Source organism: Sturnira hondurensis, unplaced genomic scaffold, assembly GCF_014824575.4.
Source record: "Sturnira hondurensis isolate 20B ecotype Veracruz unplaced genomic scaffold, ASM1482457v3 Scaffold0001221, whole genome shotgun sequence".
Lineage (NCBI taxonomy): Eukaryota > Metazoa > Chordata > Mammalia > Chiroptera > Phyllostomidae > Sturnira > Sturnira hondurensis.
Genome location: NW_028073852.1, coordinates 6,372,601 through 6,393,331, shown reverse-complemented (window position 1 = coordinate 6,393,331; position 20,731 = coordinate 6,372,601). Strand labels below are relative to the sequence as shown.

General features: G+C 52.9%; 1 protein-coding gene across 2 annotated transcripts in view; it reads right to left on the bottom strand.

The window, feature by feature from the left end:
• Positions 1 to 10,695: 10,695 nt before the first annotated feature.
• ARHGAP27 (Rho GTPase activating protein 27) overlaps positions 10,696 to 20,731 on the bottom strand; it is a 31,621-nt gene continuing 21,585 nt past the window's right edge. For both annotated transcript variants that reach the window (XM_037067072.1, XM_037067081.1), the window contains 15 exons: positions 19,717 to 20,121; positions 19,371 to 19,553; positions 19,070 to 19,150; positions 18,914 to 18,997; positions 18,485 to 18,552; positions 18,121 to 18,211; positions 17,568 to 17,672; positions 14,407 to 14,505; positions 13,718 to 13,823; positions 13,464 to 13,586; positions 13,266 to 13,364; positions 13,003 to 13,080; positions 12,774 to 12,908; positions 12,526 to 12,631; positions 10,696 to 12,352 (listed from right to left, as the gene is read on the bottom strand). In XM_037067072.1, the coding sequence (XP_036922967.1) occupies positions 12,175 to 12,352; positions 12,526 to 12,631; positions 12,774 to 12,908; positions 13,003 to 13,080; positions 13,266 to 13,364; positions 13,464 to 13,586; positions 13,718 to 13,823; positions 14,407 to 14,505; positions 17,568 to 17,672; positions 18,121 to 18,211; positions 18,485 to 18,552; positions 18,914 to 18,997; positions 19,070 to 19,150; positions 19,371 to 19,553; positions 19,717 to 20,121 (1,941 nt within the window). In that variant the 3' untranslated portion in view covers positions 10,696 to 12,174. The remainder of the gene's footprint in view (positions 12,353 to 12,525; positions 12,632 to 12,773; positions 12,909 to 13,002; positions 13,081 to 13,265; positions 13,365 to 13,463; positions 13,587 to 13,717; positions 13,824 to 14,406; positions 14,506 to 17,567; positions 17,673 to 18,120; positions 18,212 to 18,484; positions 18,553 to 18,913; positions 18,998 to 19,069; positions 19,151 to 19,370; positions 19,554 to 19,716; positions 20,122 to 20,731) is intronic.

Below are 20,731 nucleotides of genomic sequence, written 5' to 3'. Positions count from 1 at the left end.
ATAGCAACCGTATAAACCACAGCTCTTCGTGGGTAAACGGCACAGAGGAGGTGGGGTTAACCTCACGAGGGGCAGCGCACCTTACGGGAAGAGGTGCTTATGCCGTGCACTGAAGGATGGGCAGTGTGATGGTCAAGGAGGAGAGCATTCGGGGTGGGGGGGCGGGGACAACCAGCACAGATACCTGGGGTGCAAAAATGTGTGAACAAGCAGCGCTGGTCCAGGGCACAGCAGAAGCTGAGTGTGGCTTTGTTGTTCAAGTCCACCTTTTGCGCCCAGGGCTGGGCCATTTTCTTCCACCGATCACCGTTGAGGTGATCGACAGATGAAGACGTTCACGCTTGGGGAGGATGGGCAACATCTCAAGTCCCACTGCCAGTGGCAGAGCTCAGAATCAAACTCAGGTTCAAACTCAGGTTCACAGGAGTCCAGAATCTGTGCTCCTAACCGTCCTGCTGAACTGCCCTGTGATATGCTGCCAGACCTGAGGAGCCAGGGATGGTCGTCTGGACTTGACTGTGGAGGGCAGAGTGCCCTGAACTCCTGCCATTTGCACTCTACCTTCAGGAGACATGTCCTGGCCCTGGCTGGTGTGGCTCAGTTGGTTGGAGCATCATCCCACAAACCAAAAGGTTGCAGGTTTGATTCCCAGTCAGGCCACATGCCTGGGTTGCAGGTTTGCATTGATGTTTCTCTCCTTCTCTCCCTCCCTTCCTTTCTCTCTAAAATCAATAAGCATGACTGGGGGTGAGGATGAAAAGAAGAGAGAGAGAGAGACCTGTCCTGTCTTCAGGCCTCCATTTTCTTAATACTTGTCTTCAAATGTTTTACTTTTTAAAAATTTAAATTCAAGTCCTTTTTCTTGATGTGTAACATACATACGAAGAAGTACACAAATCAATTAACTTTCACTCATGTAACAAACAGTGATTTTTCACCCGGGTCAGAAACACAATATTTTGACCCCCCCTGCCCGTGGCTGGTCTGCTACCTCCTTCCAGGTACAGTCCCGCTTGTAACCCACCTCTGCGTTGTGACAGCAGAGGTTAGTTTTATTTGCTTCTGAACTTCATGTAAATGGAACCAGAGAAACCGTTCTTTCCTGTGTCTGGCTCCACACTCGCATGGTTTAATGCATTCATTCCCACTTTGATAGAGTACATGAATCTACCAGGGTGTATTTGTTTATCCTACTGCTGACACGGAGGTTGCCCTCGATTTTTGGCTCTTGTGAAGAAAGCTCCCCTAGCCACGCAAATGCATAACTCTTGGTGGGCGCTGCACTCATTTTCTGTTGGAATTACACTCGGGAGTTGACCCCCGGGGTCTCGGGTAGGGTAGGTATGCCCGGCGTCAGTAGATACGGCTGGTTTCTCGAAGCATTTCCTACAAATTACACCCTCACTACCAGTGAATCAGGGTTTCAACTATTCCATATCCTTGTGAACCTCTGACACTGGAAGTCTTTTTCATTTCAATCCTGGTGGGTGTACAAGAATATCAAAATGTGGTTTTAATTCACAGTTCTCTGATAATTGATGTAACTGAGCACCTTTTATCTGTTTCCTGTCGCTTATATGTGTCCTCTTTTTATGAACTGTTTAAACTTTTTGCATATTTTTTATTTGATTTTAACACATCTTTTTATTTTTCCTAGTGAGACACGAGACTTCTCTCACGTATTTTGGATGTGAGTCCTTTGATGGACATCCGATTTGCAATATCTTTTGCCAAACAAATGTATTTTATGGACCATCATTACTATAACCAAAAAACTAACATCACACACCATGGATAGTAGCTAACTGAAAAATAAATAAAATAAGACAACATTACGACATTCTAGCTAATTATCTGGGGGCTGACGGCATGGCCAGAGTTCTGGTTCCAGCTAAGAGATGAGCCAGGGGAAAAGAAGTGTTAACACACAGCTGAAAGAGACATGGCTGGCACGGGGGTTTCACTAGGGGCTGACACAATGAGACTGATGTTTTATAAAACTCATTCAGGAGGCCATGTGGATACAGGCAAAAACAGAGGCGAGGAAGTCGCGTTAAGAGCAGTCGCACAGGTCCAGGTGCCGCCCAGGCTCTAAGTTAGGGGTGTGCCAGGGACTGGGGTGGGTGTGAGAACTGGAAGGCTAGGAGGCAGAATCCAGCCGATGCAGTGGCTGGGCGGTAATGTGAAGAGAGTAAAAGCTCATGTCTGAGTGGACTGTGGGGTTTCTGAACTGGAGGACAGAGAGGAGGAGAGAGGCAGCCAAGACCAGAGGAGCAAATTGTGGGGAGGGAGGAGATGGGGATATTAATTGGGGACGTGCTGAATTTGAGCAGTTTCCTGGGCCTCAGAGGGAGAGTCTCCCATTCGTTCACCTCGCAAATATTGACTGAATGTGGCCATGTGCCAGGGGTGCAGCCGCCGATCATACAGATAAAATTCCTGCCCTGATGGAGCTTGACTGGGGGAAGGTAAATAGTTGGAGAGACACATAAGGACAGGGAAGGCGTGCATGGCACTCTGGGCTCTGGGCTGTGAGGTGGATCGGGGCCCTTTAGGGTGAGGGCGGCAGTGAGAGCTGTCAGTGGGGGTGAGCCTGCCCTGGGGGAGGAGTGGAGTGAGCCTGGCGGAGGGGAGGGTGGAATGCCAGTGTTTAGGGGGGTGGACGACACAGAAAACCAGCCAGGAGTAATCAGAGGGGTGGAGGGCAGAAGCAGGCACAGGAGGAGGGCTTCCAAGATCTGCCGGTGGACGCATTTGTTCGCTTATTCAAACTCGGGGAGTAGGGCTCTAGGGAGTAAGACGAATGAGAAGTCTCTGGTGAGGCAGATGTGCAAACTACAAATTCTTAGGCAAGGCTGCATGAGAAAGATTCCACGATGGAGGTTCAGACAACATATTGTGAGAGCACCGAGGATGGGAACTCCCACCTTTGAAGCTGCTCTGTGCTAGGCACTGGGGAAGCCTTCTGGGAGGAGTGGACATGGAGCTAGTGAACAGGGGAATAGGCGCAAGGGCCCTTGACGGGGGCACAGACTGGCTTGAGCAAGGGCACGGAGCTGGGAAGCTGCCGGGCACCGTCTGGCAGCGGGGCAGCTGTACATCCTCAAGCTCCTGGGGACCCGAAGCCTGGGGCGGGGTTAAGACCAAGCCAAAAGAGCGGGCTGAATTTGGAAGGAGATGAGACCAGCGCGGGTTTGGAGGAGAGTGCCTGCCACTCGCATTGTTCCACCCAGTGGACCCTGGAAATGCGGCAGCAGAGCTTCTCTCCCCAAAGGTTAGCAGCCGCCCGCGCCCAGCACTGCCCACTCTTGCTGGCTTCACAAACGCCAGCTCCACACAGCTCAGCGCCGGCTGGGTAAGCCCTGACTCAGTGGGCGGCGCGTGCGGGAACGTGCGGCAACGTGCGGCAGCTCGGGAGGCACGCCAGAGAGGGATCCAGAGTGTGGAGACAGAGGGGTTGTTAGGCACATGCTCAGAGGCCTTGGGAGCGTTCTCTTGAGAGAAGTGGGCAAGGAACTGAAGGCCATTATCAGGGGTGAGGAAGTCTGGAAGGGGCAGAGGTGCCACGGCCCAGCCTGGCGGTCTGAGCTCAGAGAGACTCGCAGAGAGGGATCACGGGTGTGGTGGAGGCCTGGGGGGCTCTCCTCTGCACCATGCCTGCCCACCTCCTCTCCGTCCAGGCCTCACTCTGCCTCCTCCTCCACTAAACGTCATCAGCCTCAACCCCCAGCCGTGGAGCTCAGGGCTGCCCTGCAACTTCTGGGGCTGGGCTCTGGAGGGGGGACAAGACTCCAGGATTCTCCTAATTCTGGAGAATTCACAGAAGGCCCAAAACTCCCTGGAACCCTCCCAGTCGTTCACTGTCGAGAATACTTCCTTGGACAAAAGACCTCTGGCGCCCTCTACTGGCAGTCAACAATCCAATTGCTCGGTCGTGTGGCCAACCCGCAGGGCCCGAGCACATCTGGGGCCACTCTTCAGGGGTAGGGAGGTAGTGCAGAGGCCAGCCAGGGCGGAGGCCTGGCTTGGATATTTACTTGGATTCCTAATTGGTCTCCTTCCCGCCTGCCCTCCTCTACTCACATCTGGGAGAGTCTCTTTAAAAGGAAGTAACAAACTATTGGTAGTTCCACCCTCAACTGCTTGAATGGAACTTAAGGGCCTTATGTTAAGTGCAGAAAGCCAATCTCAAAAGGTACATATTTTATGATTCCATTTTTAGGACACTCTCTAAATGCCATGATTATAGAGATGGGGCTAAGACAAGGCTGTCAGGTGTGAGGGAAGGGAAAAGAGAGTGTGGCTAGAAGGGGGCAGTGTAAGGGGTTTCTTTTAAGGAGGTGGAACAATTCTCTTTTAAAAAAATATTTCATGTATTTATTTTTAGAGAGGGGAAAGGAAAGAGAAAGGAAGGCAGAGAAACATCAATGTGTGGTTGCTTCTCCCATGCTCCCTACTGAAGACATGGCCTGAAACCCAGGCATGTGCCCTGACTGGGAATCGAACTCATGACCCTTTGATTCACAGGCCCGCACTCAAGCCACTGAGCTACCCCAGCCAGGGCCCATTCTCTATTGTAGCTGTGCTGGTGGGTATATAAATCTATGCATGTGACAAAATGCCATGGACTCAAAGACAAAGACATACAAAGAATGAGTGCATGCCCAAAATGGTGAAATCAGGAAGGTCTGAAGCCTAGTTAAGTGTGTGGTGCCATTTCTTCCCTGGTTGTCACAATGCCCTGTAGTTCTGTAAACTGTCGCCACTGGGGGGCTCAGCAATGGGCACGCAGGCCTCTCGGTCCTATTCGTGTAACTTCTTTTAAAACATTTTTAATTAAATTTACTGGAGTGACATGGATTAATAAAATTATATAGGTTTCAGGTGTACAATTCCATAATACACCATCTGTATGTTGTATTGTGTGTTCGCCATCCCAGGTCAAGTCTCCTTCCATCACCAGTTGTTTCCCTTTATTTATTCCCCTCTGGCAACCACCGCATGGGTGTCTGTGTCTGTGAGGATTTCTTTTTCTTAACCCCTTCACCTTTTCGCTTAACCTCCCTCCCCTCTGACAGCTGTCCATCTGTTCTCTGCATCTATGAGTCTGTTTCTATTTTGTTTGCTAGTTTATTTTGTTTATTAGATTCCACATATAGGCGAAGTCGCATGGTCTGTCTGGCTTATTTCACTTAGCATAATACTCTCCGGGTCCTCCGTGCTGTAGCAAAGGGTACGATTTTCTTCCTTTTACAGCTGAGTAGTACTCCACTGTGCAAATGTACCACAGCTTTTTTATCCACTCATCTACTGATGGGTGCTTGGGATGCTTCCAAATCTCGGCTATTGTCAATAGTGCTGCTATGAACACAGGGGTGTATATAGCCTTTTGAATCGGGGTTTTGGGTTTCTTTGGACATATACCCAGAAGTGGAATTGCTGGGTTATAAAGCAGTTCCATTTTTATTTTTCCACAGTGGCTGCACCAGTCCGCATTCCCACTGACAGAGCACCCGGGTTCCCTTTTCCACACCCTCACCAGCACTTGTTTGTTGATTTATTAATGATGGCCATTCTGCCAAGTGTGAAGTGGTATCTCATTGTGGTTTCAATTTGCATTTCTCTAATGATTAGTGATGGTGAGCATCTTTTCATATGTCTATTGGCCGTCTGCATGTCCTCTTTGGAGAAGTGTCTATTCAGGTCCTTTGCCCAATTTTTAATTGGATTGTTTGTTGTTTTGGTATTGAGTTGTATAAGATCTTTATAAATTGTGGATAATAACCTTTTATCAGATGTATCATTGGTGAATATGTTCTCCTATTCAGGGGTTGTCTTTTCATTGTGTTGGTGATTTCTTTTGCTGTGCAAAAAATTTATTTAATGTAGTCCTATTTGTTTATTTAAAAAAATGTTTTTTGCCCCAGGAGCTACATCAGAATATTCTATGAGATGTCTGAGGTTTTACTCCCTATGTTTTCTTCTAGGATTTTTATAGTTCAGAGTCTTACATTTAAACCTTTCATCCATTTTGAGTCTATTCTTGTGTGTGGTATAAGAAGGGGGTCTAGTTTCTTTTCTTTTTTTTTTTTGCATGTATCTGCTCAAATTTCCCAACACTATTTATTGAATAGAATCTCTTTACCCCATTTTATGTTCTTGCCTCCTTTGTCAAGAATTAATTGATCATGAAGGCATGGGTTTAGTTTTGGGCTCTCTATTCTGTTCCATTGATCTGTACGTCTGTTTTTAGGCCAGAATCATGCTGTTTTGATTACTATTACCTTGTAGTATAGTTTAATACCAGGTAATATGATTCATCCAACTTTGTTCTTTCTAAAGATTTCTGCGGTTATTCAGTTTTTTTTATGGTTCCATATGCATTTTTGGAATACTTGTTTTAGTTTTGAGAAATATACTGATACTATATTGATAGTAATTGCATTGAGTCTATAGATTGCTTTGGGTAGTATGGAAACTTTGATGATATTAATTCTTCCTGTGCATGAACATGGCATATACTTCCACTTATTTGTTTTTCCTTGAAGTTCTTCAGTGCCTTATAATTATCTGAGTACAGGTCTTTTACATTCTTGGCTAAGTATATTCCTAGGTATTTCATTTTAGATGAAATTGTAAATGGGATTGTTTTCTTAGTTTCCCTTTTCTTTCTTTCTTTTAAACACTATTTATTTATTTATTTTATAGAGAGGGGAAGGGAGGAGAGAGAGAGGAAGAGAAATTTTGATGTGTGAGAGAAACATTGATTGGTTGTCTCTCTCACATCCTCAACTGTGGACCTGGCCCACAACACAGGCATGTGCCCTGACCGGGAATAGAACTGGTGACCTTTTGCTTTGCTGGATGACACCCAGCCCGCTGAGCCATGCCAGTCAGGGCTCTTAGTTTCCCTTTCTGATAGTTCATTATTGGTGTACAAAAATGCAGCTCATTGCTGGATATTTATTTTGTATTCTGCTACTTTACTGGATTCATTTATCAGTTCTAGCAGTTTTTTGGTGGAATCTTTAGGGTTCTCTAGATATAGTATCACGTCATCTGCCGTGTGACTTCTTATGAGTTGATAACTCTTTCACAATAAAAAGTTTATGGAAAGGCCGTGGCTGGTGTGACTCCGTGGATCAAGTGCCGGCCTGCAAACGAGAGTCACTGATTCAATTCCCAGTCAGGGCAGGTGCCTGGCCTGTGGCCAGGTCCCCAGTTGGGGGCGTGTGAGAGGCAACCCAATCATTGTTTCTCTCCCTCTCTTTCTCCCTCCCTTCCCCCACCTCTCTTAAAAAAATATTATGAAAATTTAAAACAAAACAACACACCTGGCCATGTCATGCACCTGCTCATCTGTACTCAGTGGCATCCCGTGGGCTGCAGAGGGTGAAGTCCATGAAAGGAAACCTGCCAGCTTCTTTAATAACCTAAACCCACCTGGCTGGTGTAGCTCAGTGGATTGAGCACAGGCCTGCGAACCAGAGGATCATGGTTCGATTCCCAGTCAGGGCACATGCCTGGGTTGCAGGCCAGTTTCCAGCAGGGGATGTACCAGAGGCAACCATACATTGATGTTTCTCTCCCTCTCTTCTTCCCTTCTCCTCTAAACTGAAATCTAAAAAAAATAGGTTTAAAAAAATAACCTAAATCCTCTTCTGAGGCTGCCAACAGAATTCCCTAGGGGTGGGCTGGGACGGGGGACCAGATATCACAGCCCCAATTCCACTGGACAGGGCCTCCTCCCTTGGTAGTCCCAGTGGGGGTATTGTCCGGCACTGCCCTGAGGGGGCGCTCATCCATCTCTGGTGCCAAAATGGACTAAGCACCCCACCTTTAGCACTACTGGGACTCAGGCCAAAGTCTTGAAGACAGGCTGCTCTGGACCCCCAGGGAAAGTCACAGGCCAGTGTGCTGTTCTGCCCACCAGGCATTCTGGCTGCACCCTGGGGGGCCCTCCAGGACATTTTTGCATCTGGCTCCCAGCGGTCTCGCCACAGAGGCTGTCTCACCCCGGGATCCAGGATCCAGGACTCTCCAGGCCTGAGGAACGTAGCCTAGAGAGACTTCATGAACGCCCCTGCCCCAGGCTCTGGGCCACGTATACTGCACATGTCTCCTTTTATCACTGTAAGAGATCTCTGAGGTAAGTGTGAATGTCCCAACACTGAGCAGACACTTCCCAAGGCATCCCTGCCCAGGGACCCTCCTGCCTGCTGTCCTGCTGACCCGTGGGTGCCCCATTTATCTCGGTCCACGAGGCCCTGCACGCTCCGTCCCTGTCTAGCCTTTCCTGTGTCACCTCACATCCACAACCACTGGATTTCTGGGTCCTCATCACAATGGTCTTAGATTTTGCTCTCCCCACAAATCTTCCTGCCTCAGAGCCTTTGCACATGCTGTTCCTTCTGACTATACACTCTTCCCCTAATTTCTCTTCATTCTTTAGTGCTTGGCTCAATGTAGCTTCTGCAGAGGCATCTCAGGTCCCTGGGGGACAGTCATAGCTCAGTGACACAGCTTCACAGGTCCCTGTGCTCTTTCCTAGTTCTGCTCTAAATTTAGTCAATCAAGTAATCAGGTGTTTAATATCTGTCCAGTTCTCAACCTTAGGCCTGGATTGAGGGGGGTCCCTGCCCCGCCATGGGTCCCCCTACTCAATTTCTCTGTGCCTCTCCGCTCAAGAGGAGGAAACGGCAGGGGCTGTCTTAGAGTCCAGGCCCTTTCCTTCAGACCATACCCCTGATACCTGGTATCCCAGAATCCCCTGCCCAAATGGCCCCAGGCCCATCCCCTGAAGGGTGGACCACGTGGGAGTGGCTCAGGGGAAGAAGGTTGCAGGGGATGTTGCAGTTTGCACTCATGGACTGCAGTGTCCGCATAGGTGCAGGATGGGTCTGCCGGTGGGAAGACACAGGGGCAAGCTGAGAGCTGGGCCAGCTCTTCTCATGCCGCGGCATTCAGGCATGGCACTTAGAAGACTTGAAGTTTACATTAGAACCTGGCCTTCCAGGTCAGTATGAAAGTACAGTTGTTGCCCTGGCTGGTGTGGCTCAGTGGATTGAGCGCTGGCCTGCGAACAAAAGGGTTGCTGGTTCAATTCCCAATCAGGGCACATGCCTGGGATGCGGGCCAGACACCCAGTAGGGGGCGCGCAAGTAGCAACCACACATTGACATTTCCCTCCCTCTCTTTCTCCTTCCCTTCCACTCTCTCTAAAAATAATCTTTTTTTAAAAGAAAGTGTATTTGGACTTCCGCCAAGATGGAGGCATAGGTGGAAACAAAGACACAGCCAAAGAACAGAAAATTGAACTATATGGAAGTCTGACAACAACGAACCATTCAACCGGGACTGGTAAGAGGGGCGGAGCCAGCAGTGGAGCAGGAAAGATCCCCTGACCCAGGCACGTAGGCAGCTCAGACCCAGTCGGGGTGCTGGGCAGACTGACCACGGTCACACTTTCGCCCACAGTGGGACGGAGCTCGAGGGCCCCGGTGACAGTGGCAGATGCAGATGCACAGTTCAAAACATTGGTGATCAGGATGCTCACAGAACTGGTTGATTATAGTCACAAATTAGAGGAACATATGAAGGCTAAACTAATTGAAATGAAGGGAAGTGCACAGGAAACCAATAGTGATGGAAAGGAAACTGGGACTCAAATCAAGGGAGTGGATCAGAAGGAAGAAAAAAAAAATGACCAAACAGAAAAGAATGAAGAAACAAGGATTCAAAAAAATGAGGAGAGGCTTAGGAACTTCCAGGACATCTTTAAACGTTCCAACATCCAAATTATAGGGGTATCAGAAACAGCCACGAGTGGAAAACATATTTGAACAAATAATAAAGGAGAACTTCCCCAGTCTGGCAAAGGAAATAGACTTCTAGGAAATCCAGGAAGCTCAGAGAGTCCCAAAGAAGTTGGACCCAAGAAGGAACACACCAAGGCACATCATAATTACATTAGCTAAGATGAATCCTAGAAGCAGCAAGAGAATCCTAGAAGCAGCAAGGGATAAGGGGACAGTCACCTACAAAGGAGTGCCCATCAGACTGTCAGTGGATTTCTCAAAAGAGGCCTTACAGGCAAGAAGGGGCTGGAAAGAAGTATTCCAAGTCATGAAATCCAAAGACTTACATCCAAGATTGCTCTATCCAGCAAAGCTTTCATTTAGAATGGAAGGGCAGATAAAGTGCTTCTCAGATAAGATCAAGTTCAAGGAGTTCATCATCACCAAGCCCTTATTATATGAAATGCTAAAGGGACTTATCTAAGAAAAAGAAGATAAAAATATAAACAGTGAAAGGACAGCAAGCTCACAGTTATTAACAACCACACCTAAAACAAAAGCAAACCAAGAGGACAGCTAGATCAGGAGTGGAACCATAGAAATGAAGAACACATGGAGGGTTAGCAACAGGGGAGTGGGAGGAGGAGAAGGGGGGAGAAGGTACAGAAAATAGCATAGACAGTATGTAGAAAATAGATAGGGGGGAGGGCAAGAATAGTAGGGGAAATATAGAATCTAAAGAACTTGAGACATGTGGTCATAAACTAAGGGGGGGAATGGTGGGGGAGGGGGTGTGCCGTGTGGAGGGGAATGAAGGGGGGGAATAGAACAACTGTAATGGTATAATCAATAAAATATATTTAAAAAATAATAAATAATAATAAAATAAAATAAAGTATATTTGTCCAAGTAGGAGAATGGAACATATTTTATTGAACAGCTATTATCTTGATTTATAACTTTACAGTATTTCAACATATGTGGCCTCCATCTGTACTTTCACCCAAGCCCCACTGGCATTAGGGGCGGACTTGGGTCAGCCTCACCCGCCGGACCCTCCACCCCACCAGGGAGGTACTATGCAGTCCCCTGGCCCCAGAGCACGGTCTTCTGCCTGGCGCAGAAGAGCAAATAAATATTGGCCGTGAGAGACAAACTGGATCATCCAAGTAAGACGCTTGGCGTGGTGCAAGTGTCAATAAATACGACGTATTATTGCTGGTTGAAGAAATGAACAGGGTGGGCGGGGCAGGGGGCTGAGGCCCATAAACTGAGGTGGTTTGTGTATGAGGGAAGGCGGGCTGCTGACCCCAGGGTCCACACTTCCTCTATGGAGGTTCTGCCTGCCTTCTTCTCACTCTGCAGGCCCCTCCCAGCTCACATAACAAGGCGAGCAGCAGCTGGGCCTACCTGACAGCAGGTACTGAAAGGGCTGGGGGCTCCAGCTGGTGCAATTTCCCCTCCCCATCCCCCCCGCCGAAGAACAGCTGGGTAGGTCCCCTCTTCACCTTTGGGTACCTCCCAGGGCTCAGAAAGAACCTACTTAGCTCAATTTCTTTTGCTTTTATCCATAAGCCCATGCTGTGGTTGGTGGGTAGCTGATGGGATCAGTTTTACCCTAACACCAGACTGTGCCCTGCTGCAAGAGCAGCTCGAGATGGGAGTCAGATTGCCTGCTGGACCCTGAACAAGCTTGTCACTTTGCCTCTGCAAGCCTCAGTTTTCTCATCTGCAAAATGGAATTTTGTGTGGAAATGGTGCACGTCAGGTGGCCAGTGCTGGGTACACATTTAGTGAATGGGAAGAACCCTTGCACGGAACACAAGTGGGTCAAGGAGGGCAGCTTCCGGGAACCCCAAACAGGAAAGCAAATGAAAAGGGCCCACAGGCAGCCAGGGACAGGGCTGGGAGGGAGTTCATCCGTGGAGCCCGTGGGAAGCAGGTTCGGCTGCCCGCGCTGGAGGCCTGCTGCAGGAATGCTGCTTGACGGTGGGCACAGTGCCAGTCCACAGGGTCCCTGCTAAGGCCTCAAGCCTGAGGAAGCTAGGAAGCCCCTCACCCAAATTTCTCTTCCCAGCATGGGGCTTGGGCCAACCCAGAAAACAGCCATCACCCCCACATTCCCACACACGCACAGTAGGTGGCGCTGTAATAAAGATCAGAACCCAACTAGCCCCAAAACAGGAGAGGGAAGGGGAAAAAAAATCACATTTTGTGAACTTCCCACCCAGGGTCGCCATACCCTCAGAGCCGAGGGGTGCAGAATTCCCAGTGGCCTGTGGACCGGCGGGAGGTTGCGGGCCTCAGAAATGTCCAGCCGCGTGGCAGGGCCGACCTGGCCCCGCGCAGTCCCGGGTCCGCAGGGCCAGCTGCGGGGTCAGTGCGGTGGGAAGATATCTGCGCACTGCTGCAGGATGAGTTCCACCACCTGGTTCTGGAACACCATGGTCATGGGCATGCTGGCTTCCTCCGTCTCCGGCCGCAGCAACGTGGGCCCAAAGACTATGGCCACGCTCTGCACCGACATGCGGTTCTGCTCCCCGTGCTCAATCACCCTGCAGCGGGGCGGGGGGGGGGGGGGGGGGNTGCAGCGGGGCGGGGGGGGGGGGGTGGAATGGAGCGGAATCAGGAATCAGGGCTCAGAGCTGCCGGAGCGTGGCGGTGGTGGCGTGGGGGTTCCTGCCAATGCCCATTCCCGCCGCCCGCCTGCGCGCGCGTACGCACTCACCGGCACAGATGCTGGAAGAGTAGTCGCAGCGTGTCGTGGTTGGGGGCGGGCAGCGAGCGCACCAGGTCCCGCACACAGCGGCTGCGCTTGGCCTGGTCCTGCAGCTCTGGGGAAGGGACGGGTGGGCTCGGCAGGGGGAACCGATGGGGGGAACCGATGGGGGGACGCCCAGTGTGCGAGTGGGTCCTGCCCGAGGCACCCACTGATGGGCACTCCCGCCCACCCACCCCGCCTTCCCGGGCACTCACTGATGGCCGCGATGAACTGGGGGAAGTGCGAGAAAGGGAAGAGGGGCTCGGGCAGCTCTCGGAAGAAGAGCTTCAGGGCGCCGGTGATGACGTGAACGTCCTCCCAGCGTCCGTCCTCCAGGTCCAGACGCTCGTCTGCGTCGAGGGGGGGCGGGGGGAAGAGGAGGTCAACACCCATTCATGCCTTCAGGGCCCGGAGTGGGGGGGGGTGGCTGGGGACGACTCTCACCGTGGTCCACCCTATACCGCAGCTTCTGGATGGTCGCCAGGTTTCCACTGATTCGGTACAGTCCGTCGATGTCCAGCCCTGAGGAAAGGGAGGCGCTGACCCCGGCTTTGGTGGGATGGGGCCAAGGTCGTGCTCCGAGTCCTACTCAGGAGCTCCCGGTCTGTTCCTCTCGACCCTGTGCCCACCCTGGGGTCTCCATCCTGGGGTCCTGGAAGGAGGCTGCCGAGCGCCCAGAATGCCCGCCCAGCCCGCCGCCTACGTACCGCGGGCCTCGACCGTGTGGATGCACTGCTGCACGAAGCGCGGCACCGGGCTCCGCTCGCGCTCGCACAATGTGGCCAGCGCGCAGCCGAACACCTGGTCTGGAGGAGAGGCTCGTCAGCCAGCGGTGGTTCTGGGAGAGAGGCGCGCCCCCTCCCCAGGCCTGCCGGCCCGCCCCGCTCTCCGGGCCCCTCCGATACCTTTGATGTAGCCCTTGTCCCGAAGTGACTGCAGGGTAGGCCGCCTGAGCAGGAACTTGCGGAGCTTGTGCCGGACCTTGCTCAAGTCGCTGTCTTGGCCCCCAGGGCTCAGGGCAGGCGCAGCTGCCACAGGGAAGGCGGGGGGCCAGTCGGTCGGGGCTCCCCCGTGGCCCAGGAGGCCTCCCCCCTGTCGTCATACCCCTCCCACCCAAAGATACCCTCCGCCCTCCCACTGCTCCATCCCTGCCGCACACCTGCTCCCGACCGCGTCTCATCCTCCCGCCAGCTTCCCAGGCGCTCCCTGGACCCGAAGTCCAAGCTGCTGTTCTCGCTTTCCTCCTCCGGGGGCAGGTCTGCGGACTAGAATCGCATGGCCTCAGAGGCAGAGCCTGGGGCCAGCTGGGGTCCTTCTGAGGTGGGAGAGGGGCCCTACTACTACGCCAAAGGTTGCACCCAGCATGGGTCCCAGGGCAGGAGGGGCCTGGAAGCCCCGGGGTGGTTTTCAGGTGAACAGGTGCCAGCGAGGCCTGTCCCATCCCTACTTATGCAATGGAAAATGGCAGACTCTCCCATTCAATCCTGCAGCGTGTTATCTTCCAGTTTCAGCCTGTCTTTCCAGCCTGAAGCTATTTCTCAGGTATTTTCTTTTCCTTCCGCCTCCCTTGAAATGGGATATTTCAAGGACACGCTGCCAGCCCTACCTGGAGAGTAGGCCAACCCCAGAGGCTGGTTCAGATACTGAAAACGGGCTGTTTCCTCAGCAGCCCTCCAGCCTTCCAGCCATAAGGGAAGGGCTCCATCTGCAGGGAGGGGCATTACCCACAGGTGCCATGGAACTCCCAGAGCCTGCATAGAGGACCCCACCCACAGTGGGCACAGCTGCCCTGCACAGTGGCCGGCCACCCCTTCCCCACCAGCCCCGGAGGCCCCAGGCTCTGCTTACCAGTTCCTGGATGCCCTGGGCAATGGCCTTGTGCCAGGTGCTGACGATGGCCTCCGAGTCGTGCTGGATCAGGTACTCTGAGCCGTCTCGGCTCCGCAGCTGGAGGGACACAAGTCACTCAGTCATCTCTGGTTCCCTGGGTCTGTTCCTGTCCCCAGGAAGTCAGAGCTAATGCAGTAAGGGCCTCACCCCAGGGCAAGGTATTCCATCTCATTAAGAGCAGTAGGTGACAGCATCCCACTCTCCACCCTGGGTAACACATCCTTTTACAGCCCTCTTCATTGAGAAGAGTAATTGCCAGGGGAGAGGTGGGGTTGGGGGGGAGGTGGAGGAGAATATAGAGGGGGTAAATGGTGATGGAAGGAGGCTTGACTTGGGGTGATGCATATGCAATGCAGTGCACAGATGATGTGTTGTACAATGGTGTACCTGAAACTCTAGGTGTATAATTTTATTAACCAGTGTGTCACACCAATAAATTCAATGAAAAGAAAAAATAAAATAAAAACAAGCCTGCCTGGTGTGGCTCAGTGGATTGAGTGGTGGCCCACACATGAAGCAACCACACATCAATGTTTCTCTCCCTTTCTTTCTTCCTGCCTTCCCCCGTCCCTAAAAATAAAATAAATGAAAATCTAAAAAACTCCACCAAAATAAAAACAAAAACAAAAAAACAACAATATGCTTGAGGGGAAAATGTTCTGACTACTCAAAGCTCTTTCTGACCAGCAGGCTGTGGGGGGAGCAACCCACTTACTCTTATTCACTCTCAGGAAAGGCGCACGGGGTTGGGAGAGGCCTGTGAGCTGGAGGGAGCAGGACCCTCCCTGTGGGTCCGCTGGATGCTCCACCCTGACCACAGGCCACATTCCTCCCCAAGGAGCCCAAAGCCTAGATTCCCAAAGCGCTATCGTGTACTATGGAGCAGTGAGCAGGCATCGCCGGTCCAATGCCGGTCCAAACGGACCGCAGTTGAGTGGCCTTATTCCCTAACAAATCTCCGAAGAACAGGGTGAGGCAGTCAGCAGCCAGACTAGATCTCTCATCAGCCTGCGGCTCCGAGGACCCAGCGAGCAAGGCTAACGTGAATGTGTGGTTTCAGCAGCTGACACCCACGATGCCCTTTGGGTCCACCGAGAGCCAGAGTCAGCAGACACCGCCTCAGACCACAGGGTGCGGCTTCCGGCATCAGAAAGGGCTGTGTTTTGGCTGCCCACCTTGTAAACTTAGACTTCATCCCGTTTAAGTAATGTTTAAGTTAAAAAAAAATAATAAAGGAAAGAAGACCTGCGTGTTCCACCCCATCACCCTCCCCGCAAAGACTAGAGAACCTTCAGCAGGCGGCTAGCGCAGCCCCACTTGTCTGTGCCGACAGAACCCTGCTTGTTATCGCAGAGAATGGTCTAGCAACACTTCCAAAACAGCCAGTGTTTGGGGGCAGCTCTCTCAAAACATAATCAGCTCACGTTTGAAAGTTTCATACAGAAGACAGAGCTCTGTAGTTACACAGCAGTGTATTTCACAGAACCTTCACCCTGTTGAATGGACAGGCAAGCTGAGGGCCCCAAACCGGCTGTCTTTGGAAGACTGTTATTTGAGTTTTCTGTGGCTCTGGGGTGCCGGAGCAGAGCTGCTGTGGAATGGTGCCCGGCCCAGCTGACCTGGCCGTGCTAGGGAGCGGCGGGGGACTGTCTGTTGAGAAACATGCTAGAGCTGCCTGTAGGCAGCCCCCGAGTGGAGGGAGGACAGCCACCCGCCCGCCGGGAAGCAGGGGGCTCCTCGACTGCCACTCAACACCGTCAGCCTTCCCCTCGGCTTGAGCAGCTTCCAAGAGTACCATCTGCTTCCAGTCCTTGCCAGAAAGGACGACTCAGAAGCGTTTACTCTGAAAATGTCATCAAACTCCTGTCGGAGAGGCGACATCTGTAGAGCCCTGGTTGAATGAAGGATGTCTCCCTGGGTCAGAAAAGGAACAGGCCCAGCAAAAGTGACGTCCTTCCTCAATTCGACGTCGTGGCAGACATTGCTAGTTGATCGTAGCGTTCTACCCTGCTAAGCCCACAAAAGCCTCCAGACCTGCTGATCAGAGCGGCTCATGAGAAGAAACCAGTTCTCCAGCCCTGCTCTGTGGACGCCCCGCACCAAACAAAGCTCGGTGAGTCATTGGAAAGCTACACCCTCAAGCTCCTTGCAGCATTACCTTCTCTGTGCCAAGAAGGAAGGCCATGATTTCGGCTTTTGTAATGTTACCTGAAGCGGACCAGAGTCGCTTACTAAACTAGAATGGAGCTGCACACTAACATTTTTTTCAAGAGCTAAGGGTTAGAAAACAAGCTTTGATTTCCCTCAAAAGCTGGGAGGGTTCTCTCTACCCCCACCCCCTCAATGAGTAACAAGAGCCACGTAACTAACCACCATCTCTTTTTGCTCTGGCTACCAGGAAACCCGGAGCTAATTTTTTTCAATAGCAATAACCTTAGCACCTGTACTTCATCTGCCCCCTAACCCTCTCCACTTTGACCCCCTCCTCTAACCTGTATTGCCTGGTCCTGCCTGTTCAGTGGGTTTCACCAGCTCACCATATATTCTTGTGAGCTGTCTCAAAACTTTTGGGGATGGAAGTGAGAATAAAAGTAGATAAAAACAAGGACACAGGGACAGTGAAGGGTGTGACACTGAGGGTCCTTGCCTGAACCCCATCGGCACCCTCCCTGCCTGCTGGGGGAGACAGAGAAATGTGTCCACTGCCCTGTCTTATTCAGGAACACAGTCCAGCTGGAAGCTGGGCTCTCACCAACCAGCGCAGTTCCCCAGCTGGTCAGAGTGAGTAGCCAGGGGCATGGGGCCCCCATTTGTCCCAGGCCAGGGCAGCTGGGCTGAGGGCTGCCGACTGGTCACAACAGAGATTTGTTCCCTACACATCCCTATTTCTCATCACCTTCTGGAGCCAAGGACTGGTGAGCTCAGCTCCTGGAGAGGAAACTGCAGAGCCCTTGGTGCCAGAGATGTGGTGGACGGGCCCCTAAGGTGGGGGCACCTTTGGCTTTGAGCCTGAGAATTCCAGCCCCAACTCTCCCCAGGTGCCCCTACTGGGGCTTGCCTGGTTTGAGTCCGAAGCCATCAGCAAGCCCCCCCTCTGTCTCCCCAACCCCACAACTCACCTCCAGCACATTCTTCTTGCTGGATTTGTCTTTGGGGGCCCAGGAGAGAGAGGCCCCCTTTAGGTCCACCGTGTACTCAGGGGTGGAAAGCTTGGAAGGCTGCCTCTGTGGGGGAGAAAGGAAGGGTGAGGGGGGCCCTCGGCTCAGACGGCGCTGCCTCAACACCCTGGCTCCAACCCACCAGACCCCCTCGGCTCCAATGATGGGATGGGGACATGGCTCTAGGGGACGTGGGCCCGGGGGTTCCCTCAACCCAGAGATCCTGAGACTTCCTAACCACAGAGCCTGCGGGCTGGCTGGTCCTTTGCTGCCTGCCCAGCCGGGAGAGGAAAGGACAAAGGTGTGCAGGCAGCCACCATTCCTGCGAGCAGGGCACCCAGTTCCCAGCTGCCTGCCCACCAGGCTGGGGCCGTCCGCAACAATCTGTTGTCGTCACCCCCTGCTAAAGGCCCAGCTCCCTGGACATTCGTGCTCTGCTGTCTTGGACTTGATAAAGGCGGGAGTCAGGAGCAGATGGGGCAACCCCTCCCTGCCTTGGGGGTGCGGGCCTCACCAGGCTGACTGCGGTTGAGGACTTTGAGTCCTTGAAGAATGTCAGGACGCCACCTTCCAGCACGGTCCAGGAGGCACTCCAATGCTTCTTCCTGGGTGGGGACGGGGGAGTGGGGGGCAGGGCTTGGATTTGGCCTTGGGTCGAAGCCCCCTTCCCGCCCCTAGGCGCAGGATGCAGGGCTTAAGGACATAGCCTGGGACACTCCTAGAGGCGGACTCTTTTTGTCTCCCCAGCCTCAGGGCCCACACAGGGCCCCTTGTACCATTGCTAAGAGGATTAACAGCGCCCAGCACAGGGGGAGTACTCAGTGCCGGTCGTCACTGAGGCCCACCCTGCCCTGCTGTGGGTGTGGACGAGCTCTCACCGGATCCGCTTTCCCTTGTCCACTGTCTTGGTGCGATGGAGGACACCCGCCTTGTCCAGGGTCTTGATCTTAGAGGGAGGAGAGGAAAGAGGAGACACTTAAGGGGGTGAGCCATGGTGGACAGATGCTGGACCCCCTCAGCCGGCTGTGCACCACGGGCTGGGCCTGGGTCGCCACTGAGCCCTCTTTGCTGCGGGTGGTGGAGGGGTGCCCGGCCCCACAGCTGCAGCCAGGGTAGGGATTTCCTCCCAGCTCCCAGCCTCGCCCCACTCTGGGCCTGGGCCGACCCAGATCCAGGTTCATCCAGCCCAGGCTGGTCCTAAGGCTGATGAGGGAGACAAGCCTGGCCCAGTTCCAGACCCCAGTACCTCCAGAACCCCCCTATTTCTTCTGTGGGGTCCTACCAGGCCTCCATGCCCCTTCCCTTACTTTCTCCTCGGGAGGGCTGGCCTGGGCTGGGGCTTCACTGTCCTGGCTAGATTTGAGGATGCTTCGAGGGGCAGGAACTGGGACCTGGGGAGAAAGACACTGTCATATACAAGCCTCTTCTCTCTCCCCAGGACTCTCCCTTCCCCAGCTGGTTACCTGGGGCAGATCCCACCGAACGGAGGCGTCGTTTGGGTTGTAGAAGTAGGGCTTCCCATGTTGGTCTTCCAGCCTCACCCACTGTGGGGAGAAGGAGGGTCAGGGCTGCCAGTTGGCCCCGTGAAAGGGGAGGAAGTGGTTCCCCCTAGCCAGAGCCCAGCATAGACCCAAGGAATCCGGAGGGTCAGATGTAGGTAACTCAGGAACTGCAATTTAGTGTTAAGGGGAGCTACTAATGAGGAAGGAAGGGTTGGAGGTATATCCCGGAGGCTCTCCAAGCCCACTTGTCTGTCGCCCCTACCTGCTCTTGTGTAAAGTGGTTGGTGTAGACTGTCTGCCCTTCTGAGTCCACGTGGCAAGACCAGCCGGGGGGCGTGGCCAAGGGAGAGGCGGGCCCAGGCTCACTTAAAGAGCCGGAAGGGGAATAGTCCTCCTCGGGGTAACTGGTCAGTAACTCAGGGTAGTCCGTCTCGGGGGTGGGAGGCTGGAGGGAGGAGAAGACCATCAGAGGCCGGCAGAGCCAGTCCCACCGGTGGGGATGGCCAGGCCCCGCCCCTCACCCCGCGTTCCCTGGGCTGTGGGAAGGAGGCGGGGTCAGAGGCCTTAAGGACGAGCCCCGCCCACCCAGATTGGGTCCTGCCCCTCACCCTCTGGTTCTTGGGGCTGCCGGGGCTCAGGCCTGGCTGCATCTTCTGCTCGTCTTCCTCGTCTCCGGGCTCGTCTTCCCAGACCGTGTCGCCCGTCACCGGGTTGTAGAAGAACACCCTGCGGCTCTCCTCATCCCAGTACTGGCCCCACTCTGTCTCGAGGCTCTCGCGGCTGCCCACCGAGGATGGGGAGGTGGCCGGGCTGGCGGCGCCTTCGGCAGCCTCGAAAGGCGATTCCCAGGTCGTCACGCCCGTGTCTGGGTTGTAGTAGTAGGGCCGCCCGGTGCCCGCGTCCGTGTGCGTCTCCCACACCGGGCCGGGGCGGGGAGCCGCAGGGGCTCCGGGTGAAGTGGGCAGAGGCTGCCTCTCTACGTTCGCGTACACGGGCTCTGGGGCTTCATCCACCTGTGCGGGAAGGAAGGAGACAGGTCAGCTCCGGGGTCACGCAGTCCGGACGTGGCCCCTCGTCACCCGGGCGACCTTCAGCAAGTCACATATTTCCCTGCCTCAATATATCTGCCTGTCGTTGTGAAAATTGTAGCGGAGAAAGAATGAGGAACTTCTTGAAAGTGCTTTGTAGCGTGTGAAATACCCCAGATGCGTGGGGCAATTGCATGAATTATGTATCAGTAAACTATCGATGAAGGAGTTTCCCAGCTGCGCACTCACAGGGGCGGATCCTGTGTCTGGCGGGAGCAGAGAGACGCCCGGCGCTATTTGAGAAATGCCTCCCTTAAAACACAGCTTCCTACACCGGTTTGAGTTCAAGGGCACATCTTTTCCTTTTCCATTTTTCAACCTAAAATTTTAATTTTATTCACTAAACAATTTCAAAACTACCCACATCCTTTGATCAAGTCATTTGACTATATTAGTTTAAGCCTTTTTCTGATTTTTATCCACAGGTTAATGGGTTTCACACTCTTTATCTGTAGCATTCCATATTTTCATATATTTTTGTGTTCTGCTTTTTCCACTTTTGTTTTTTACACATTTCTCAATGCAGCTGCAATCA